Source organism: Diabrotica virgifera, chromosome 6, assembly GCF_917563875.1.
Source record: "Diabrotica virgifera virgifera chromosome 6, PGI_DIABVI_V3a".
Classification (NCBI taxonomy): Eukaryota; Metazoa; Arthropoda; class Insecta; order Coleoptera; family Chrysomelidae; genus Diabrotica; species Diabrotica virgifera.
This window is the reverse complement of record NC_065448.1, coordinates 5079099-5105105: the sequence shown is the minus strand read 5'-3', so window position 1 is coordinate 5105105 and position 26007 is coordinate 5079099. Positions and strand designations below refer to the sequence as shown.

Below are 26007 nucleotides of genomic sequence, written 5' to 3'. Positions count from 1 at the left end.
ACGTAACATTATTTTCAGTTATTTCAATTCTTATAACTCTTTTATTATTAATTTTACGAAAAAGTGATTCTTAATAAAAAATTCAGGATGGTCTAAAATCTAAAATACAACCATCTTATATCAAATTTTATCAATTTTATACGAGGTATGCCAAAAAAGATAAATTTAGATCAAAAGTAAAGTACCTATTAGTTTGCATTTTTCTCCTCTCTTCCATTACTGTTTGTGTTTGGGGACTGTCTAGTGTTTGCGACTAAACATAAGGTGGCATTTGACCCACTACTTGATGCGTTCAGATCAGATGTAATGGTTCAGCTAATAGATCAGGTCTAATGTTTGGTACCAAACATGAGGTGGCATTTAATCTATTGTCTAATTGGTTTTGATCATATAGAATGTTGTATTTTACTTGCTCTTATATTTCTTGTATATTACTTATAGATAATAATATATTCAAAATTCTTTCCTTTACTTCTATTTAAATTCTTGTATTTAAAATCACAAATCCAAAGCTTGAACTGTTACAGCTTGTATACAAATAATCCTTTTGAACAAAAGCTGCCCAAAAATAGTGTTTTGTATACATATACAGGGTGTCCCCGAAAATAGTGCGTTCCTTAAAGGTATAGGTAGAAGGCACAATGTAGAGCAAAAAAGTCTTAACATTTTTTTATAAAAAAACGAAAACACACATTTTTTCTTGACCAAAAAACGAAAATACATTTTGATATACAAATTGAAGTCTGGCAACAACGCGCAACTCAAAAATCTAAAGATTAAAAAAGTAGGTTTGTAGGTCAGTTGCATCTGGTAGGTAAAATAATGTAAATATCAACCAAACCCATATCCATTATTTTGCTGGTAGGTACCTACGATGTCAACAACCCCAAAAATAACACCTCAAAGTAAATAAACCAGGGGTTATTAGGTGCAATTTCCACAGTCACAGCAAGTTCTTCTAGGCTACGTTGCCATGTCATTCAAATTTATGAAAATAAAAATTCACTTATATGAAGAACAATGTAATTTTTTTTTTTTTGAAAACGGTTAACTTTAGAAAAAAATGTTACTTTTGGACTTTTTTGTTCTAAATTGTGTATTATATCCATACCTTAAAGAACGCACTATTTTCGGGGACACCCTGTATACAAATTGCTCATTTTAACAGGTGTTAAAGCATTTATGTTTTTAGGGGAGCCAAAGAACAAGTTTTGAAAGAACAAAACCTACCGCCCACCAAAAACAACAACACACCCCCATCTCCAGCTCCATCATCTCCCCTCCAAGCTCTCAACAGCAGCGTGAAACCACATCTACATAGGATAGCAAGTTTAGTCAAGAAATAACCGATCTCTATGGTTCAAAATCCTTCCAAAATTGTGTAAATATCTGCAGAAAGGTATGTCCAGGGACAGAATATCGGATTTTTTGACCAGATGTGGGTTTTGGTTAGGGTGAGATACTGAGTCAGATACTCAATGTTTAGGAAGAATGCTCAATCTTACTTTAGGTTGTTCATTTAATTGTTTGGTGATGGTTGGAGGGAAATTATTGTTGGTATACTAACACCCACACTAAGAGGTTTTTGTCATTGTTTTCAAATGTTTTTATTTCTAATTCAACAAAAAGTATTACATATTTGTTTTTATACAACAATTTTTAATCATAATAATAACAGAATTTGTATTTATTGTCACTTTATTGCTTGGTGTATATGGACATCCTAAGTCTTAACGTCACAAAATTGGGAGGAGCTTATATTTGACTCTAAACAATTTTGTTTATATGGTTAAACACTCATAAGGAATTTTTCATTTATTGTTTACGTGGTTTGTGTGACAAAATAAGACTTTTCATTTAGGTATTTAGTTAAACAAACGTGTCAGTTAAGAGATTTTTATTCGTTTTTGCCCAGGTGAGTTAATTTAATGCAATGATAGGAACGTAAACAGTTTTGAGGTTATGTTTATTTTCAACCACTAAGGAATAAAAACCACCTGAGCAAAAACGAATAAAAATCTCGTTAATTAACACGTTTCTTTAACGAAATACCTAAATGAAGTCTTATTTTGCCACACAAAGCACATAAATGAAAAATTCCTTATGACAATTTAACGTTACAAACAAAATTGTTTGGAGTCAATATAAGCTCCTCCCAATTTTGTGACATTTGTGACGTCAGACTTAGGCTGTCCATTGGGTTGCCTACCATTTGATGCGTCATGATGGGTTGCGTATTGTTAAGAAGATCCCTAAAACATTATTGATCATAATTTGCGTTTTTAAGCTTATTTTTGTGTTAAATAAGCACAATAAATTTATAAAGTAACTTAACCAGCTGTTTGAATGAGCAATAAGGTTATAATAATGTATGTCTAACTGGTATTTCAAGCGACAAAAACCTCTTCTCCAAAAAAGCAATTTTCAAATATGAAATCAACACCTAATGTTTTATATTAAGTGTCTGATTGGACGGTATACACAAAACCGTAGAGAGTTAGTCCGATAATAATGTGTAGAAAGAAGTTTTATGATGACTGTTGAGTGCCATCAGTTTCAAAATGAAGTTAGGCAGTTTTTAATATAATTGTCATAGTTGTTAAATAAATACTTTTGTAGGTTGAGTAGTCACTATTTAATTTATTCATTGAAACAAAACACAATACGATTACATAGGATTTTATATAGGGTTATTCATCGCAGCCATTTATCCCGTACAATTGACATATGACGTACAATTTATATACGTCATACGTCATTGGTATATACAATACATATACCAAAGGCGTTTGACGTATGTATATTGTACGTCATATGTCAATTCTACGAGAAAAATGGCTGTGATGAATAGCCCTAGCTATGGGAATACTCACAGAAAATAAAGTAGGCTGCAAAAAGATTGACAAATTCGATATTTGAAGACGTGACTGAATAAAGATGTCGGATTTTCAAAATTTTGAATAAATTAACAAAACGCGTTTTGTATTTTCTTGATTCCATGGAGTCAGACCTTAAAAAATGGATTATTTTAAGCTATTTTCTTTGGATAATTATAATATTATGCATCATCTGCATACGTAGCAATCGTAGTATTATTTAGGGTGCGGATGTCAGCTGCGTACAGCAAATATAGGTATGGTGGTACTCCATCCTCAGGAACGTCCTATGCTAGTGGGGGGTAGTTACCTCCTATGATAGGGGTTGATGAAGTAGACACTATTTGCTGAATACTTATTTATTTACCAACTCTAAATACCACAGTAACTAGTTGGTGTGTTTGAGGTCTAACTGTCTAATAATGTATCTGAATCACGAATGATAATTGATAAAAGAATGATACGCGATGCTTTGCTGTATCTCTAAATAAACTTGAAAAGTGTTGTTATTTTTAATGCTGACACGACCTGGTCGTGAATTATGAATAATATTGAATAGCTGACAAAGCGTTATTGAAAACTAGTGCACTTGTATTGAGTAATCGGTGTCACCTAATTATTTAAAAACAAACGTAATGTTTGCTTTGTAAGACATTTAAAAATTAAATGAATATGTCTTGCTCTTATTTTGGATGCTGATAATCCTGTACATAGGGTTGGACCAGTACACTATCTTGAGGCACTCCTACCGTGATCGGATGATTAACTAAAAGGATGTTTCTGTTATATGTGACTGTAAAATTTTGGCTATAGGATGAGATAGCTGTGACTTGATTTTGGAATTTAGACCATCATGCCAGACCTTGTCAATTGCCTGCCAGACGTCGAGGAAGGCAGCTGTACTGTAGGACTTGTTTTCAAGAGCATCTCTAACTGTTCTGACTACTCTACTACTATGTATTTGCTCGATTGTACCATGTTTTAGTCTAAATCTAAAATTAATTTGGTATTAAGTTATTTTCCAAGATAATAGGCTCGTTACTAAACATACGCCGCTTTTCAAAAAGCGTTTCAAGAGTTGGTCGAAGACTTTCGACAGTATGATGACTCATCATTTGAATCTTTGACACCTTTATCCACTAATATACCTTGACAGAGACAAAATAATGACAGCTGACAGGTAGCTTCGTTTGGATCTAGTTTTGTACGTTTTTCGATTTCTTATCAGACATCACATTTATTATGAAAAATGAATTTATTAACGTTGTTATATTCATAAAAGTAAAAATGGCGTAAATTGTAATAGAACAAGAACATTGTATGTAAAAGGGCATGTATAATATTTACATACATTATTATTTTCTGTAAGTTTTTCACTTCTGATATACTTGTTGGAACAAATTTTTATCACAATATTTGACTTTACATGAATTTGTGATGTCAAAACTCAACAAACCTTGCCCCTATTAGACCATTCATTTAACAAGTTAAAAACCTGTTTTACCAATTGACGTATTTACATAAAAAATGTTGTATATTAAAGAAAATGTATGTATCGTATTGTGTGTTAGTATAGTTCGTTATGAATTCTTATGGAACATAGGTGATATTAATTTTAGTCGGTAGTTTATTTATTTTTTGTACTTTCACATATCAAATTGATATTTTACTTGATTAGTTCATAGATCAAATTGAAGTTACTACTGTATCTGTACATATAATCATCCATTTTGCGCAACTATGTAATTTTTAAACAAATTGGGGGCAGAAAATGATCAGTCTAGCGCTTAAGTTTCGAAAAAACTATAAATAAAAGAGAATCTTGAAGAAATATTAATAAACGGCAAGGTTTTACTGTACTATGCCCATAAAATTATTGTATAATCTGTTACCAGGACTTTCATGTGTCATTTGTTTATACTAAATACATAAAAGTTGACTGTTGAACGCATGTCATCAGTTTTAAGCGCCATAATAACGAGTAAGGCACATATTTCAGTGTATACTCGCCATATATCTGCATTTTTATTTGTCACAAGAACTTCATCTGTCATTTGTCTACACTAGACAAATGACAGCTTGTTGTCTTGTGTATTTAACCAGTTTTGAAACTTACATAGTTGACTTAGTAAAAATATAGATATAATAATTGTTTATTTAAACATTATAAAAAACTATCTAAAGAACATCATGCAAAAATTTTCATTCCTCGCGCTTTTCATTAATATATCTAGTAACCGTAAGATGTTAGACAATATCAAGTTTTGCATGAATCAGTTATGTTTTTCATTGTAAACAATGGGTCAAAATGGGTGTTTAAACAGATTGAATAATAGTATAAGAAGAAACCTATATGGTATACGAATGCATCCGGTTTTGGTTAAGTGTTTGTATGACAATTGACAGGTGACAGATGACGTATGTTCTAGTGCGTACGATAATGAATGAAAAATTCAATGGTCCAAGGTTTTTATTTAATAGTAAAATAGCATTATTCCATCAAATGAGTCGGTAAAATAGGATAGAGCACACATAACATTTCAGAACCTTGTTGCAAATATGCATCGAGAGGTTTCTATTACATAAAACTTATTTCCGGGTCATAAAAGTCTTACATGAAATTTCGATCCTGGTTATTATCTCTTCATCAAAGTCATAATTTACATTTAACCGGCTGCTAAAGTATTTAAAATGGTTTGCACTGTACAGTAAGGGAAAAAACCCTTACTGTATAATATAATATGTATCTAAAAAATGTATATAATTTAAGTAATTAGGTTGTTACAAAAAATGTTGTTTCTACATACACAAACAAAACGAAGGTTGATTGACGGAGTTTGTTTGCGTAACCTCGCAGAGACTCACGTATCGTTTACTTTCAAAATCCGAATTATAAGAAGGTATAAATAGCCCACAGAGGGATTAATATTGACATTATAGTATTGTTATTATTCATATTAAGATTAAGATTGTTACTATTCTATTTAGCAGTCATGCGAGAAGGGTGTCCTGAAGGACTACCCCGCGAAACAACATCCATCAACATAAGGTTACTAAGATGTTGTTTCGCGGGGTAGTCCTTCAGGACACCTTTCTCGCATGACTGCTAACTAGCATAGTAACGATCTTAATCTTACTATGAATAATAACAATACTATAATGTGAATATTAATCCCTTTGTGGGCTATTTATATCTTCTTATAATTCGGACTTTGAAAGTAAACGATACGCGAGTCTCTGCGAGGTTACACAAACAAACTCCGTCAATCAACCTTCGTTTTGTTTGCGTATTAAACATTTTTTTGTAACAACCTAATTACTTAAATTATATACATTTTTAGATACATATTGTATTCTACAGTCAGGGTTTTTTCCCTTACTGTGCAACATGTCCTATCTCCTCTTCATTAAGAGAAAGCAGACCTTTATATATTAATTTTTCCAACTGCCATCCACTTTGTCTTTGAAATGTAAATTTTAAGGCCTCTTCGATAACTTGCTCGACTGATAACTAATGCCCGGAGATCTTGTAAATTTTCTGCAAGAACGGCCATATCGTCAACGTATCTGATATTTCGAAAAGTGTATCTGTTTTCCTCGTCCAAAAGTTTAAGTAGGTCAGCAGTGATTTGATCTGGTCTAGGCGCCTTATTTTTCCCTTCCTGTATTGCTTTGATGTCGGTATGGGACCTCCCTCTAACTGGATGTTACAGGTAGTATGTGTATGCGAGTTTAGATCTAATTTGAAAAACAAAACAAACAAAAATTTGTGCAGCGATTAAGCCAAGATGTGTACTACGCAGAAATAACTGACGGATAGTAGATAAAAGGTAAATGATACATGCAGTATGTTAGTGACAGATGACACTTCAATCAACTTATCTAATGAATGTATGTTTCTAATTCGTTTTAACTGCCATTTTGTATGAATTTTACTTCTTTATATGAAAGTTTATTCTATTCAGAAGCCAAGTTCTACGTTGAATTATGAAATATCTTCGTTGCATCAAAAGCCGTACACATAATACTATTGTTTTGATTTAGAAAGAGATTAATGGTGGCAGGTGATTGGCAATATTGATGAATAACGAATGAAGTGTTTTAAATTACGATTGGCATATAACACATACAATAAACGAACAAAAATGTGCTCTTTGGCTGTTTAAAATTTTTTTAAGATATTCTTTGGATATACACTCAGTTTTGGGTATTTATGTTACAGTTCAAGTTTGTTACCCAGTTGGTGTTGACTATTCCTAGTTCGTGTCAACTCAAACGGCTGGTTTTAGTAAAAGTTGATTATAAATATAAAATGGAAGATTTTTATTTAACATTTACTAGTAAAAGTAGACTCCAACTAGAAAAAGTATACTCTTCTCTTCCCAATGCCATTTAGTAAGAGTTGATTCACACAAACAACCGATTCTAGAAATCAAATGTTACTTGATATGTTCAAATCGTGATAAGTAGTTGAAACGGTTAAAATAAAGAGACGCACACTCATCAAAAAAGCACATGAGATTATACATACTTGTATAATCTACATTTACTGAATCGATCCACGAATAGTCAACTCAGGGCCGGTTGTTCGAACGCTAATAAGAAGTTGATTATAATCAATCAGTTTATTGTAATCAATTTTCTTGATGGGAATCAAATCGAGACATCAAAAATACATGTAAAATCATTCATTGATTGTAGGTAAAGCAGTAATTAAAATATAGCCGCAGCTGTTAAATTATTAAAAATTGCTTATTATTATTATTGATTTGTAAGTGAAAACAAGAAATTAACATCAGAAAGAGTTTAATTATGGTTTATTTTAGATTAAAACCAAAATAATAAAATAAATCAGTCAACACAACCTCAAAATGTGACATCTGTCAGAAGTACGCTTAATCAATTATAATTTGATAATGATCACTTTTGATTAGCGTTCGAACAACTGGCCCTTAGGGCCGGTTGTTCGAACGCTAATCAACAATGATCATTATCAAATATTTAATTACTGTAACCAACTGTCAATGTCAACTTTGTTTGGGTTGCTGAAAACATAATATGTAATTACTTAATCAATTATGTTAATAATTGTTATGTTAATTGATTAACTAATCTCATAATTTTAATCAATTATGTTTTCAGCAACTAAATAAAAGTTGACATTGACAGTTTTGGTGACAGTTATTAAATATTTGATAGTGATCATTGTTGATTAGCGTTCGAACAACCGGCCCTAAAACTAGTAAAAGTTTAATTAAATTTTTCAAATCAACTCTTACTGCTCGTTTTAGTTGTAGTTAACTCGAACTAGGAATAGTCAACTCTATAGTATTTTTACTACAAAAACGTTATTACGTTGGTCAAAATTTTTGACGTAAGAGAACTGTCAAAACATTAGAATGTGACTTTTCATTATTGCCATGTTTATAATAAACATGACAATAATGAAAGTCACATTCTAATGTTTTGACAGTTCTCTTACGTCAAAAATTTTGACCTACGTAATAACGTTTTTGTAGTAAAAATACTATAACTGAGAATCAACTTGAACTGTAACATATACAGAGATTCTAGTTGCCATTTTGACCCATTGTCCAATTATCTCTACTTATCACTCCACTAAATTCTGTAATATACAATGACTGATGCTTTAACTGTAAATACAAACAAAAAATACTTAAATAGAGTAGGTTTTATGTAACCCTCTTTACGATGTACTGTTAGCTTGAGATGAAGTAACTTTTTTCGAAAAAAAAAAACTAGTTCTTCATAGTTAAATATATATTTTTTTCATCGATCATACCTAAATGCTATATTCTTGCCATGCGAATTAGAGGTAGATTTGTTATTTCAGGTCAAATTTAAAGGACGCAGTGTTAATATTGTTTTGTACAATGTTACATGTCATTTGAATGTGTTCCTAGGAAATACGTATAAATAATTTATTTACAGTAATGAGTGCGCTAATAACCGGCGAAATAACTTAAAAGACGTAAAACATATAAAGGGGTGAGATAAAGAGATGAAACTGGTGGTAGAGGTGGGGAATTTAGCTATAGAAACCTATAAATTTACATTATATTTACTGTTTCCCACCTTTAGACGTATCGCACGAGTTTAGCAACTACCACTGTGACAGTGACAGTTTTAGTTGACATACTCCTCTGATACGTCTAAAGGTGAGAATCAATTATTATAATGTGAATTTATAGGTTTCTATCGATAAATTTCCCACCTCGACTAGTTTTCTCTTTTTATCTCACAACTTAATGTTTTCCATCTTTTGCGTTATATTGCCGGTTATTAGTTAAATAAAGTTCATGGACGCAGAATAAGAAGATATTTTTATTCAAATGACATTTAACCAAAGAAAAGTAAAGGAAATGCCTCATCGGCTGAAAATAGACCATTTTTTCATTAAAAATCAGAAAGTCCTAATGTTCATTCTGCTCATCCCGACTGTCAAGGTTATACGCTGGTGATAGCAATGATACTCTTTTTCTCATGATCATCTTTCAGTGCGTCACAGTTTTTCGATTTCTTTCTAACGTATTAAATTGTATATGACAGAAAAAAGGCACGTCGGTGATTACTTTGGTAATTATTTCTAGTTCGGTGATTATTCTAGTTGTCAATAGATGGTGCCGTAATAAAAAAATATTTTTTTTTAATTAGATAATAATATCACAAATATAATCTGTATAATTTATAAGACTATACAAATCAAAGAAAATACCATTTTATAAATGCAAGAAACACATTTGATTTGTTTTTATTCCAAATTGAAAATAAAATGTGACAACTGTCAGATTTAACTAAAATGTCATGTTAGAATAAATGTCATAAATGTGTATTATCACGGACTTACCCTTTTTCCTATCATTTGTTACGCACTGAAAAATGATCATGAAAAGGACAATACAAATGTTCAATGTTAACTTCAGTGCTTATAGACGGAGAGGCAGCGCTGAAAAATCTCTTTGAATTTACTAAAGCTAGATTGTTTACAGTTGATTATTGTGATTATGTAGAGAAACATACTGCGGTCGGTCCAGCGAAACGTAGAACAGGGGTTACTGAGAGGGTATCAAAGTTGCTTTCCTACGAAGGTAATTAAATCCATTTACTAATGCTGAAAATCAGTACACACATTCTAAATTGAATATAAATAAGAGTTATTATAGTCGGTCAGCTGTATGACGGGACAGAGTCGGTCGGTCGGCCCCAACGAACGTACAGGGTTATTCACTATATTTTGACTCCCTTGTAAACTGCTTTATTTACAGAATTAGAAGAAATGTAATATACAAAAGGTATTCGATTTTTTAATTATGATTTTTTTACATATATATCGTACTAGTGACGTCATCCATCTGGGCGTGATGACGTAATCGCCTATTTTTTTAAATGAGAATGGGGGTCGTGTGCTAGCTCATTTGAAAGGTTATTCAATTCTCTATACAGTACTATAAACATTAAGATCATTATTTATACAGGGTGTCCAAAAAAATTTTTGAATTATTAATTGAACAATTAATTTAATTTAAAAAAAATTTTTGGACACCCTGTATAATTAATCATGTTAATGTTTATATTACTCAATAGGGAATTGAATAACCTTTCAAATGAGCTAGCACTCGACCCTATTCCCATTTAAAAAAATAGTCGATTACGTCATCACGCCCAAATGGATGTCGTCACTAATACGATATATATGTCAAAAAATCATTTAAAAATCGAATAACTTTTGTATTTTACATTTTTTTCTAATTCTGTAAATAAAGCAGTTTACAAGGGGGTCAAAATATAGTGAATGACCCTGTACATTCATTGGGGCCGACCGACCGGCTCTGTCCCGTCATACAGCTGACCGACTATAATAACTTTTATTTATATTCAATTTAGAATGTGTGTACTGATTTTCAGCATTAGTAAATGGATTTAAGTACCTTCGTAGGAAAGCAACTTTGATACCCTCTCAGTAACCCCCGTTCTACGTTTCGCTTGACCAACCGCAGTATGTTTCTCTACACAATCACAGTAATCAACTGTGAAAAATCTAGCTTTAGTAAATTCAAAGAGATTTTTCAGCGCTGCCTCTTGGACTATTATTCTTAAACTGGCAAAACGAGCAGGACACATTCTTATAGAGATATACATGGGAAAATGATCATTTTTATAGTTCTTATATCGACGGAAATACATACTCTAGGCAAAATCTTGTCTGCAGAATGGTATATGTGGTGAAAAATACACTGTAATTGTTTTTATTGTATTAAAATTTGATTTTCAACAATTCATTACCACTGTGCCATACTTACCAGGTATTTCCTTCACGGTTTCAATAAACTTTAAGATGTTTATAGGCATTCTACCATTACAAGACTCACTACAGTTAAAAAACGCTTGTTTTTTCTTTGATTTCATACATCTTACTTGTTTTTTGCCATTCTTTGATCTATTTTTATTTAAAATCATTTATTTCTCATATAGTCCTTCAATACTCTTTGTCTGTTTGCTTTTCTGGAATATCTTTAAAAGTTCCACTTCTTGCAGCTACGTCTTTGAGCAAAGATACATTATCAAAGCTGTATGTGAATCATTGATCTATTTTTTTTTATTTTGATCGCCTGGGGTTAAAAAATCCCTTGGAGTATCCTGAAAACCACCTATTCATTTGAGTTTAGAAGATCTAAGAATTGAATGCATATTTCTTTATAGAGGCTTTAATAAAAATTAATACAAGCCCAATTTGACATCCCTGTCTGATTAAAAAGACCACAGAACTGAAACACCATTCACAAATCCATTTTGAACAAACTTATCGTAAAGTTTTTTGAGACCTCATCATCACTATCATTATTTTTTTGTTAAGACTGCACACATACCCAAAGAAATACTTACTCAACATTTTCTCTTAAAAAAAACTACTAGTGTTGAACAAATGTTATCTATTGTAATTATAAACAAAAACAAATTCGATAATTGTGAATACAAAAGCTTAAATAAAAGTAATATTAAATATATAGTTTTATTCTAGAAGTACCCTATAAATACGCTTAAATCTACAAGTATGTACAACAGTGGACATAGTCACAGCTCCAGAATGATTTATTTGTTAAATAGTAAAAAAGTACAGTCGAATCATTGATGAAATAACAAAAATTAGTTGTCTACTTTCTTTTTTGGCCACCTCCAGCTAAGATAGTCGCTATCCTGATGAAGATGTTCAGAGTATCCAAATATATTCCAATAGAGCTACAAAAGAAAAAAAGAGTTACAACTTTTTTTTACAGCAAAATTAAAATTCAACATAACATTTTGTAGGTCTTACTATTTATGTGTCTTGACCTAATTGAAACTTTAATGATATTGGGTTTCATCGTAATATACTTCAAATTGATATCATTGTTATCCATCAGCTCAGCTAAGTAGGAAATGCCTTGACCTACTTAATGGCTTGCTCACAAAACTGAGATGGGTTGTCAAGGCAATTCACAGCATTCTTAGCAAAAAACGCAAGCTCATTCACCAGCAATTAAACAAGAAATAGAATCCGAGTCAACTAGATGGTCCAGGTAGCCACTTCTGTGGTAAAACTAACTGCTCTAGAAATTGACGATTTTCCCGAGATGACTTAATAGTCTGGGCTGATTATCGGAGAATAGGCCATTTTTTGGGAAAAGTTATTTACCACCAATTTTATTGCTGAAATCGAATCTTATGATTGTATAAATTAATAATATAGGTATGCAAAGTCCGCAGATAGTATGCTACTTTTTTTATAAACAAAATGGCGCCCGAAAATCGTGTTTTTTTTTCAATTATTGCTCTATAACTCCGAAGATTTTAACTTTACAACAAAAACACCAAAATAAAAATTCACCGTGATTAAATTCTGCATAGAGACGTGTTTTTCCCGATCTGCTCCGACGAAAATTTACCTCGGAAAATGCGGGTTTTCCCAACAAAATCTTTAATTTTCAAAGAAAGTTTTAGATAAGTAATTATCTACCAATAATTAAATAATTTGGTGACTTAAAAGCCTTCTTGGTTTAGATTATAATTCCAAAAGCTGGTGAAAATTAAACTAATATTTTAGCAACAATTCAATTGTTAATTAATAATTTACGGTCACAATCAATGATACACTAATCAAACTTTGAAATCTTATAAAGATGAGGTGCCTATTTAACATTTTGTCGACAAAATATTATTTTTTTGCAAAATCTTTAAATGTTAAAAAAAATAGTTATAAACAAATTAACGTTTCTCAGAAAGTTTTTATTATATTATAATTTTAAAAAATAGCTAAAATGCGCATTTCAAATATCTCGAAAATAAATGCTTTAAAACTTTTTTTCAACCATTTGCAAAAAAGTTATGAAACAGCAAAGTAAACATACGATTACTACGGTGTTAATAATTTTTTTTAATTCTTTCAAAGCGTAGAAGTGAGTTTAAAGTACAAGCTAATTATTTACAAAAAAATATCGATTATCAGTTTAATGGTAATATTTTAATTAAAGATTATAAATATATTTTTTTGTAATTTACACGCGTGAAAGTAGACTAATACAGTACTGTAGCTAAAATTTTCACTCGGAGAGACGACCGGCCGCGCAAAAATATTGTATGCTGCGTGTCAGTCGCTTCGAGTGAACATTTTAGCTCCGACTCTGTATCAGGCCTACTTTTGCGCTAAAAATTACAAAAAAAAGTATTTTTAATCTTTGATTCAAATACAACCATTGCACTAATTTTTGACATTCTTTGTGAGTAATTAGTTTGTACCATAGACTCACATTTAAGCTTTGAAACAATTAAAACAAATTATAAACAATGGAGAAATCGTATATTTACTTTTCTGTTTCATAACTTTTTTGCAAATGGTTGTAAAAATTTTTTAAAGCATTCATTTTCAAGACCTATGAAATACGCATTTTAAGTATTTTTTAAAATTAGAATATAATAAACAATTTCTGGGAAATGTTAATTTGTTTATAACAATTTTTTTAAACATTAAAGATTATGCAAAAAAATGAAAAAATTTATATTTTGTCGACAAAATATTAAATAGGCATCACACCTTTATAATCTTTCTAAGTTTGATCATAGTCTCATGATTATTTTGGTTGTTATTGAGACTGTAAATTGTTAATTAACAATTGAATTGTTGCTAAAATATTCGTTTCATTTTCACCGGCTTCTGAATTTATAATCTATACCAAGAAAGCTTTTATTTCACCAAGCTATATAATTATTGATAAATAATTACTGGCCCAAAAAATGTATTTGAAAATTCGAGATTTTGTTGGGAAAACCCACATTTTCCGAGGAAAATTTTCGTCGGAGCAAATCGGGAAAAACTTGCCACCATGTAGAATTAAATTGGGGTGAATTTTTATTTGAGTGTTTTGGGTGTAAAGCTAAAATCTTCGGAGTTATAGAGCAATAATTGAAAAAAATACGATTTGTCGGCGCCATTTTGTTTATAAAAAAAGTAGCACACTATCTGCGGACTTTGCATACCTATATTATTAATATATAGGATCTTATAATTCCATTCCAGCAATAAAATTGCTGGTAAATAACTTTTCCATGAATTTTGCTCATTAGCCCAGATTATAAATTGATATATTGTTTTTTGCAGGGACCCATCAGTTAGGTCAAGCCATTTGCTACTTAGCCGAGCTGATGGATGACAATGATAATATCAATTTGAAGTATGTTAGGATGACCCAATATGACTAAAGTTTTAGTAGGGTCAAGACACATAAATAATAAGACCTACAAATGTTATGTCAAATACAAATGTAATTAAATTGGATACAGAAGTATTTTGCGCCATGCTTGTGACTGTGCATCAAATTGCACCATCATTATGTTGGCAGCCAAACAGCCAATGATTAATATCATTGGCTAATGATTCAGATAGTTTTGTGCCAAATCTTATATTGCAGTGTTCTTTGTCTCTACTATTTTTAATCAATATTAAAATCAATAATACTCACGCATTGATAGGATCATAAGGCCTGATTCCAAGTGCATCGGGATTGGCAGGATATCTCTCAGCTTGTGCAATTATCCTCTGAGTGTCATACAGCAAGAAGCCAGAAAACAGTATCAAACCACCATACAAACTGATTGAGTACAAGCCAGCACCCAGTGCTGTAGTTGGAGGGAGAAATACAGAACCAATTGATGACACAAACACCACACCTAAACCCATAGCTAAAGGACCGCCCATGTAGAGGAATTTTTCACTTGGAGCACAAACCTAAAAGCAAAAATTGCCATTTACATATTTTAAATTTTGATTTAAAAAACTACTATAAATTAAAAATCATCATCATTGGCTCTATAATCCATAATGGGTCTTAATCTGTTCTAGGATGAGCTTCCATTCCTTCCTATCCTTCGCCTTGTTTTTCCAATTTCATCTCTTGGATCATTCCATATTAATTCAACACACCTAATTTCCGCCCCCTCTTCAGATTTGGTTATAATTTGGAATACTCACAGTGGCTAATAAGAGAAACAAAAATACAAACTTTTAAATTTTTATTTCAAGCCGTTTCCAAAATATGGTTATGTAAAGTTTTCCAAAAAGGTCCAAAACACCCTGATCATACTTTATTGGAATGGTTGTAGAAGCTGACCTAATTGAGCTAGAATTCTGGGAGAGGTGTCATTTTGCAGCATTTTTAAAGCTCCTTACAGTGATATATACAGCATGATGCTACGATAAACAAGTTTTTCTCAAACAAAAAAAATATATTTTGATAAGTTTTTTTCCAAAAAGTACATAATTTAAAATTTTCATATTTCTACAAATACATAGTACTGTTGTTAATAACAGATAAAAATTTTATCATGGAATGGTGATGGGTTCAACATAAAAAAATAACTTTCACACATACAGTATGGTGCAAATGAAAGGAATAAATTCATAATGTCATAAGTTGGCAACTTTGTAAAAATTCCGAAACAGGTTGATTTTTATTTTTAAATTGTATATTTTTGGCATATGTATCATACTAGTAAAGTCATCCATCTGGGCGTGATGACGTAATCGATGATTTTTTAAATGAGACTATAGGTCGTGTGTTAGCTCATTTGAAAGGTTATTTAATTCTCTGTTCAGTAATATAAACAATAACATAAATATTTATACAGGGTAGCAAAAAGAAGGTTTTTAATTAAAGTAATTGACAAAAAAGAAGAATTAATGTAATTTATCTGTTTCGGGCAACAGTAAAATATATTTAAAATTAAATAAATTACATACATTCTTCTTTTTTTGTCAATTAATTTAATTAAAAAAGGTTTTGCCACACTGTATAAATAATTATATTATTTTTTATATTACTGAATAGAGAATTGAATAACCTTTCAAATGAGCTAACACACGACCTATAATAGTCTCATTTAAAAAATCATCGATTACGTCATCACGCCCAGATGGATGACGTCACTAGTATGATACATATGCCAAAAAATTACAATTTAAAAATAAAAATCGATCTGTTTCGGGATTTTTCCTTAAAGTTGCCAACTTGCGACATTACGAATTTATTCCTTTCATTTGCGCCATACTGTATGTGTGAAATTTATTTTTTTTATGTTGAAGCCATCGCCATCCCATGATTAAATTGTTATGTTATTAACAACAGTACTATGTATTTGTAGGAATATTATGAAAATTTTAAATTATGTACTTTTTGGAAAAAAACTTAATCAAAATATTTTTTTGTTTGTTTGAGAAAAACTTGTTTATCGTAGCATCATGCTGTATACATCACTGTAAAGAGCTTTAAAAATGCTGCAAAATGACACCTCTCCCAGCATTCTAGCTCAATCGGGTCAGCTTCTACAACCATTCCAATAAAGTATTGTCGCGGTGTTTTGGATCTTTTTGGAAAACTTAACATAACCATATTTTGGAAACGGCTTGAGATAAAAATCTAAAATTTTGTATTTTTCTTCGCCTAATCATCCACTATGAATACTCTAAATTTTAACAAAATCTAAATAGGTCAGGAAAAAAATTAATTCAAAGTGTGTTGATTTGACCTGGAATAGCTCTCTTAACACTCGTAAGTTGTCTTCCACCTGGTTCTTAAATCGTGCTCTGGTCCTGCCTCTTATCCTCACTCCATCCGGTCTTTGGTTATAAATGTGTTTCGACGACTTCATCTCGTTCATTCTGTGTAAGTGGTCTAACCACTACAATTTGTTTATTTTTATGGACCTACCAATACTAGGTTCGATATAAGAGTGGTAAAGCTAAAAAATTATAATGCCTACGCCATAATCCGTTATCCTGCACGTCTTTATAAATATGTCTGAGGATTTTAAGTTCAAAACATGTGTTCTTAATCACTTTCTGCCATTGTACATGTTTCTGACACGTAAATGAGAATGGGCTTGATAAGAGTTCTAAATATATAAATATTTTCGTTCTTTTTTTGACTATGTTTGATTTTATTAATCCATAATATGCTCTATTTGCTAGATATATATACATCTATTATTTCTGCAGTTACTGTATTACTTTGATTGATCTGTGAGCCTAGATATATGAACTCTCATACTTCTTCGAAAGTATTTGTTCCAACCTTTACATCTTCGGGTTTTTCTACTTTTTTGCAATTTTTGTGGACTTCATATACTTAGTTTTACTAGTATTAACTTGTAACCCCATTATATTTGCTGCTGCTTCCAATGTTGCGAACAATTTGGACCAGGTTCACCTTTCTTCTGACTAAATAATTATAATTAATAACTTTAAAAAACTTACTGCAATTGTACTGAGTCCACCGACCACTCCAGCTGTATACCATGCAGCTCTGATCAAAAGAGGTCCTCCTAGGAAACACAGAGGAGCTATCATAGCACCCATGGTTCCAGCGTGGAGCATCCAAGCCAGTTGTTTGCTTCCAAAGCCTTCTGAATATGGAATACTTTGGCAAAGAATACCAGTCCCCATGATAGCAGCTAAGCTGATGGCGAAGCCCTGAAACATTCGAAAGGTACATGTGTCAATAACTGCAAGTAGTTGCAAATAGATAAAATCAGGAATTAGGGGAAATTTTCATGACCAGTTGGAGGACTTGCGAGTTGGCAGACGAAATTTGTCTCCTAACCGAACATAGCAGCCATATGCAAAAGAAGATCGACAAGCTTTAAAGATACTCCAATGTAATGGGCCTGAAGATAAATAGAAAAAAAAAACAAAATTCTTGAAAAACTGCAACCAAGAAACTAAAATTGAAATAATTTTTTTTTATTTAACCTCCAATTTATTTACAATCTGCAAAACAAGTTACAATGAGTAAATGTTGTGACCACTTACTAGTGTAGGTGACTTGGAGAAAATGATTTATTAATCATTTTCTTTACAAATACTTTACATAGATATAAAATTGTTTGTCTCTGGGAATTACGGCACATATAACTAAAATCGCGATGGTAAATCACTAGGTGTATTTCGTCTTCGTCTGACTGGTTGTCTCATCAGGTTTCTGTCTAATACATTCGGATGTTGTGTCAGTCTGTCTTCGTATTTCTGTGCGAAGTTAGTAATTTCTTCTTTTGGTGTTGCAATTTCTAGGTCGCGTCTAATAATATTATGTACAACATACCATGGATCATTTGTGATTATTCGAAGAACCTTCGAAAATTGAAATAAATGGAAGACAAATAATAGAGGAGGTAGATAACTTTACATATCTCGGATCAATCATGGAAAAAAAAAGGTGGTAGTAGATCAGATGTAAAAAAAAATAGAAAAGGCACAACATGCATATAACTCATTTAAAGAAAGTCTGGAACACACGTGATATAACAGAATTGTTCAAAATCAAAATATTTAACAGCTGTATTAAGAGTCAACTACTAAAAAATTACAAACCTTTATAAATAAATCGTTGAGAAAAATCCTGAAAATACAGTAGCCTGATAAAATTACCACCGCAGAACTATAAAGAAGAACAAAGCAAGAGAAAATAACAGTCACGATTAAAAGAAGGAAATGGATTGGACATACTCTAAGAAATGACCGAAATAATATAACCAGAAAAGCACAAGAGGATGCGCTGATCAAGCCAATCAACCATCTTTTACTTTTGGCTAAGAAATGCAAGAGAGCCATACGGAGGAAAGGCAATAGAGAAAGAGAGAGTTGCAAATAGACGCATTAATGCAAATATAAAAAAAAATCAGTCTTACCATGAATCCATTTGCCATAACTAGGCGCATTATAGCAGGAGAACGGACTGCTGCTAGAGCACTTGCAGCGGTGATAGCAATCGAGCTTCCGAAGTACATGTAGGTTGTTTTTATTCTGTCTTTCACATACTGGGGCCACAAACTAGAAAATTAAATAATTTTAATATCTCTATTCGCTCCATGCATGACATTTTTGGATCTCACAATTTGATGTTAAGCATATAATAAATAGGCAACATTTATTTCCCATTTTTGATAAAATTTGTTATACAAACAATGACGATGACATTACAAAGATAGCTCCAATATTGTCATAATACGTTTCACGATATCCCCACCATAGTCAAGCACAGAGCCAATAGTTCTGACATTTTCCTTTCATTAAATATCAAAGCAAATAACACAAAAAGGACTATACATAATAAGTGTAGTAATTCCTTACTGTTGTTTCTCAAGTGCACTAGCTTCGCTGCTTAATCCAAGACCATAAAAGGCCAAAGCTCCAATTCCAAGTGCAGATGCTCCTGCTAGGGCGCCTCTACCCATTCTGAAAGCTATAACAAATATTATGTAATCATCAATAATAAGACCATTAATAATAACATCATCATGTAATCATTAATAATAACAGTTCTGAATGGAGAAAAACATATTATGTGTGTGTGTGTGTGTGAAAAGATGGCTTGGATGCAGGCCCGTTAGCCACAGATTTTTATCTTAAATTTTAAAAAAACATCGAATTTGATACAAACTGGTGACACTAGATTATGTCTCATATAATTAATTTAACCACTCCTTTAGCAAAAAGACAGAGGGGCATAAATAAGGGAATAATAGATATTTGGGTCAATATTCAATAAAACTAGTTAATTTGTAAAAAATTTTCCATATCAATGGTAACCTAAATCCATTCCACCCTAGTATACAATAATATGATCTATAGGTGGTAGAAAGTAATTTTTTTTGGGGTTCAACAAAACTGACATTTTCACCAAAATTCAGCTTGTTAGTATGATTTTTAGAGGTTCGTTGGTGGCATTTTTTTCTCCGACAACTGGAAAATAACAGATAATAAATATATAGATTTATCATAAAAGGGATACAATAGACGTTAACCACACGCCTAAGTGATCTAGAATACGCCGACGATATCTGCCTGTTAGGACAAAGGTTCCAGGATGTGGCCGACCAATTGGAAACACTATCCACTGAGGCCAATAAAATAGGTTTAAAAATTAAAATTATTAAAACCAAATCCATGAGAATAAATGCAAGGAACAACACGCTATTTAATATCGAGAACATGCAGATTAAAAATGTAGCAAATATTACGTATCTTGGAAGTGTCATAACAGAAAGCGGAGGTACAGAAGACGATATTCGTATGAGGATACGAAAAGCTCAACAAGCATTCAGCATGCTTAACCCTGTTTGGAGGTCTGGGGAATGTACTACAAGGACAAAGATCCGAATATTCCAGTCAAATGTTGTCTGTTCTACTCTATGGATGTGAAACCTAGAAAGTGACAGTTCCCTTACAGACAAATTGCAGGTCTTTGTTAACAAATGTCTATAAATAATTGTCCGTATTTTTTGGCCAAACACCATCAGAAACGAAGATCTGCTACACCTGACCCAACAAAAGAGGGTAGAAAATGAAATAAAGTCCAGAAAGTGGGAGTGGATAGGTCACACATTCCGAAAAGATAGTTCCAGTATTGCAAAAACTGCCCTAGAGTGGAATACCCAAGGAAAAAGAAAAAAGATCGCCCAGCACAAACTTGGAGAAAATCCATCATGGACGAAATAAGAAGTCAAGGAAAGTCTTGGAATGAGGTGAAGGTCCTAGCGCAAAATAGAACCCCATGGCGCGTTTTCACTGAAGCTATATGCTCATGATCATGATAAAGGGGGAAAAGGAATACCAGTCTTTCTTGTATTACTTTATTTAGCAGCATGTTTTGTGATCTGTTCTTTTACTTACATTTTCCATTCTCTCCATTCATCTCCCATTCTCATCTTCTATTTCAATAGAAGATGATTCTGGAACAGGCCAAGACCCACCATGGGTTGTAGAGCCAATGATGATGATGATGAAAACATAAATCTAGGCATGCAGACAACTGAGGATGGTAGCGAGAAGGAAATATGCTAAAGCAGCGGTTCTCAATCTGTGGTACATGTACCACTGGTGATACATTTCATTTTTTGAGGTGGTACACAAAACGCAAAACCAGCCAAAATCAGCACCACTGCTATAGTTAATTAGATCACCCAGTTAGATATGTATTTCAGTTAGGTGGTACCAAAAATAATAAAAAGTATTTGGTGGTACATGACACAAAAAGATTGAGAACCGCTGTGCTAAAGGATAATGCTAACAAAGCATACTTCTGTGTCGCAGGTGTTTGGATCCAAAGATATCCACAGGGATGTAAAGTTCAAAATATAGAAAACCATCATACAACAGATAGCAACATATAGTGTAGAAACCTGGTTCATATCAGAAAAGACAATAAACCTTATTAAGAGACTACAGTAGCGATTAACAGGTAGCAACAAACGCATTCCAAAATTGCGGCTCTAATTTTGAATATTTTGTCGAGATATTTGGCACACATATTCGTAATATAATAAAGAATGGCGGTACAGAGCCCAATTTCAGAAATATGTTAGTACGTGGAAATTACTCTATAACTAAATAAAATATTGAAAAAAGGAGCCTGTACCGCCATTAAGAAGAAAAAAAAATAAACTTTCTTCAAATAAACTTTTTTATCCCATGCCTAGATTTTGTGTAATCTTGGAACTACAGTAGAGCGTCGATTATCCGAACTAATTGGGGGACAGGGGTGTTCGGAAAACCGTATTGTTCGGATAATCGAACTATATTGATATATTCATACATATTTATCCACAAGTAAATAAAAGCCATATTTATATACCTACATATTTATTTATATCTTGATAATGACTAATAGCAAGTAAACAAAAAAGTCTAGTCTTTGCAACAACATGTTTTTGGATACAATATTGAAGAAAATTAAAGATATTTTAAGCTTAGTTACTAACGCTTGCTGGGTATTCAAGTGCGGAGCGCGGGAGTCAGGAGTTCGGATAACCAGTCGTTCGGTTGATCGACATTTGGATAATCAATGCTCTACTGTACTAATTTTTTTTATTTCTAACAAGAAATCGAACATATTATTATAACTAAATAACTAATTAGGCAACATAGAGAAATTATCACTGTCATTTTGACAAACCTGTGTCAGATTTTCTCTAATCTGTTCTGTCATCTTTATCGATATCTGTTCAGTGCAGTAGTGTGTTAATTTAAGAATTCGTTTTTGTTGTTTCATAGGAAAATAGTGTTTATTGATAGTTAATTTACTATATACAGTGGAACTTGGATATTACGGCCTCGGTAGTTACGTCATCTCGGTTGTAATGTCAATTTTTAATAGGTCCAGACAAAACCTATTCAATAACATTATTAAAAACCCGGTTTTATCGGCTAAAAATAAGGTAACCCTCGTCTATAGCGTCATAAAATTTTAAAGACGGTTGTCATTTTTTTCATGTTTTGAAGGATAAAGTGCAATGGGTTTCCGGTTTGCAAACTTTATTTTTCGGAAAGGGTAGTGCAGAAGAAAATAATTGACTTTTTTCAGCATTAGAGAACTTTTTCATAAAATGTAAGTTTTATATACATAATAGGTTTTATTTCTTATTTTTTTTTTATCCTAAATGCAGCAATAATGCTGAATAAAATTTTGCCTCAGTAAAATCTCATTTTTTTTTCTACCTCTTGTATAGCGTCACTCTGATATAGCGTCATTTTTTTACTTGACCCTTCAATGATGCTATAAGCAAGTTCCACTGTATTTGTTGTTGTTGTATAAGTTGTTGGCCTCTTTGAAAGAATAGATTGTTGTTAATTGTGAGTTTTAGTTATATGTAGGTAGGTAAGTATATTTTACGTAAAAATATTTCAAATTCTAATGCGAGTATATAAAGTTTTAGGAGGATTTTTTATTCTAAAATTATTATCAATAGTTTAACAAAATGGAAGAAGTAAATCAAACGAAAAATAAAGTGAAACCTTCCAAGAAAAAGTCCATTAAAAACCGTGCCAAAATTATGCGAAAATCGAAATTTGTTTCGCTTCACAACAAAAAATGATTATTTATTATTGTTTTATTATTAGATATTTCATGCAAATACCTTTCTAAATACCTATCTTAACATAAAATGTTCACCCATTTTGGTTTATTTTTATAAATATCTATTTATTAATAATAAAATCGTTTTCTATTACTTCCATTTAGCGCGACTATGATATTGTCAAAATATTAATCTTAGATAATGTCACAGATTACCACTGTTGCCAAAGTTTATGATACTATCTCCCAAAGATATATTTTGTTGCTACGTGTTGATTGCTACTGTTTACTCTTAATACTTGAAAGAAAGATATTAATACCTACTTGAAAAAAAGATATTGGGACCCATCTGTGACAATGCTATGTGGAGAATAAGGCTATACAAAGAACCCTCCATAGCAAATTATGCAAAAATACAAAAATTGTGATGGACAGGTCACCTTATAAGAATGGATAATAACAGAACACCTAGTATGCAGAACAGTAAAATGCTTAGTAAAACTAAGCGGTGGGACATTGTCCAGGAAGGAAGACCAAGAAAGGGGGTGTATAGATGAAGTGAGAACCTATGCTACAATGATATTAAGGAAAGGCATACTTGGAAGCAGATGCTGGGGGATGCCAGGGTTCGATTAGGGCTATAGTTCCAAAGGAGAGAGATATATAATAAAACAAATGGAAATGCCACATAAGAAAACAACATTTAAGACAATATGGTAACACAAGAAATATCTGTATATCCTAAAAGTGTAACTCACACTGAAGGTCGTGTGAGCACTCTGTAGTGGTGGTTCCTCAACTGTTCCTGACTTGCTTTGCTGAAAACTGACAGTGAGGAATACTTCTATATACCTCGTCCAATTTACTTACCGTTGCACGTCATCCGTGCCATAGCCTGTGACACGATACCAACACGAAATATCTAGGCGGTAGGTGTGTTCCCATTTAGAATCATTTTGATTCTAAAAATAAACACACCCACCGCCTAAATATTTAGTGTTGGTATCGTGTCACAGGCTATGGCACGGATGACGTGCAACGGTAAGTAAATTGGACGAGGTATATGTCTATCTTTGTTGCAGTGGCGGATCCAGCAAGATCCAGCATTGTCGAGAGGGGGGGCTGATTGGCTAAATTTCTATGAAAAATCATTGAATAAATGAATGTTTTTATAATCTTATCATATAACTTGGTTTAGAGGGGGGCCGATCGCCCTCCCCTGGATCCGCCAGTGCTTTGTTGGTCAAAGTATTGGTCTAATTATATGAACTATACAGTCTAGAGTCTAGAGTAACTGCATGAAAAATATAGGACAGCCTAAAAAACAGTAAACATCTTACCTGTATCTCCTGCAGGTTGCATGAGTTTCTCTTTAATTCCAACTTGCCTTCTAGCTGTTCTTGCAGCTGCATCTTTGCCTTCGCTAAAAGCTCGGTAAACGGTGATCGTATTGGGCTGTTTAACAAAAACAGTCGTCTTCGATAGGGTAGATGCCCTACACACTCTAGAAGCTAACATCAAAGCCATTTTCCAATAAAAAATCCAATGATATCTTCAACTGAATATTATAAAATTTTAGGTTAATAATGATGCAATATTTTGAAAGCAATTAAGTACCTTTGAGTATTGTAGAATCGAAACTGTAAAGTGTTCAATAGACGTTGACTTACACTGAAACAGGGTTGCCAGATGAAATTTCAGAATATCCCTAGACGGGAGCTTCAATTTCCCCTAGAAATCCCTAAATCGTATTAATTTGACCTAAAAAAGAAGAAATTGACAGATGACAGCTGTCAATTTAATTTATAACCTATTAAACACTATGTTTAATCCACTTTAATCATTGATTAGGTAATGTTTTAATGTTTACTTAGGAATATTTATGTCAGGGAACAATAAATAATGACAATAATAATAATATTTGAACAAAAAGATATTTAATAACAACAAAAAATGGCGCCAGCACAGTTTAATAAATCCCTAGATTTCAAAAAAAATCCCTCCAGCGCTCCAAAAGCTTCAAAAAATCCCTAGATTCGGGGAAAATCCCTAGACATGGTAACCCTGCACTGAAATTTATCTTGTGATGACAGATCTATTAAAAAAAAGTTTTCCTGCGATTTTCAATTTTCTAGAAAAATCTTGAAGGGTCAAAAATACATGTGAAGTTAGTAGTTAGTCACGTCACAGTCTATTTTTGATGATTTTTGACTTTTTGACGTATAACCTTCTTCTTCTTTTTATTGACTTACCATATTTATGACCTTTTTGTAAAGTTCATCTGTCATCATATAAAAAACTATTTTTTTTTTTAGAAATCAAACCATATAACCGAAAATTAGTCTTTGATAAGTAAAAAATGCATATATGATTTTAAATTCATATAATGAACAATTCAGTCAACAATCCATACATAAAAAATAATATATTTAATTCACACCTTTGTGAAAGGCAACCAATATTACAAGTTAAAGGTAACTCATATCCTTGGAAATTATTTTCTTTGGTATTTTAATATTATTAAATTTAAGTTGAAAATAGGTTTATTTTGATGTTGTGATTTGCACATCGGGCTTCAAAATAAATTAACTGTCCGCTGTACAAATCGAAACATCAAAATAAATGTTTTCCACCGAAATTGGTTAATTATGGTTTTTAAATAGTTTGAGTACTACAGCACTTACTTTTGAAACGTGATACATGGAGTCAAGTGGTTTCTGATGGCATGTTGA

At 32.1% G+C, this 26007-nt stretch overlaps 2 protein-coding genes across 4 annotated transcripts in view; one reads left to right on the top strand and one right to left on the bottom strand.

Annotated features, from left to right (window-relative positions):
* Window positions 1-11898, top strand: part of LOC114327075 (uncharacterized) — a 681522-nt gene extending 669624 nt beyond the window's left edge. For both annotated transcript variants that reach the window (XM_050654246.1, XM_050654247.1), the window contains one exon: window positions 1193-11898. In XM_050654246.1, coding sequence (XP_050510203.1) covers window positions 1193-1346 — 154 coding nt within the window. In that variant the 3' untranslated portion in view covers window positions 1347-11898. The remainder of the gene's footprint in view (window positions 1-1192) is intronic.
* Window positions 11813-25226, bottom strand: LOC114327070 (growth hormone-inducible transmembrane protein). 2 transcript variants are annotated; one of them, XM_050654250.1, is made up of 7 exons: window positions 24893-25226; window positions 24616-24833; window positions 19552-19663; window positions 19110-19251; window positions 17680-17895; window positions 14891-15156; window positions 11813-12134 (listed from the first exon to the last, which is right to left on the bottom strand). In XM_050654250.1, exons 2-7 carry the CDS (start codon window positions 24800-24802, stop codon window positions 12050-12052), a joined length of 1008 nt encoding a protein of 335 aa, XP_050510207.1. In that variant the 5' UTR covers window positions 24803-24833; window positions 24893-25226; the 3' UTR covers window positions 11813-12049. The 2 variants fall into 2 exon arrangements, with proteins under 2 accessions (XP_050510207.1, XP_050510206.1); XM_050654249.1 differs by having other exon boundaries at window positions 24616-24938.
* Between the last annotated feature and the right edge of the window lie 781 nt (window positions 25227-26007).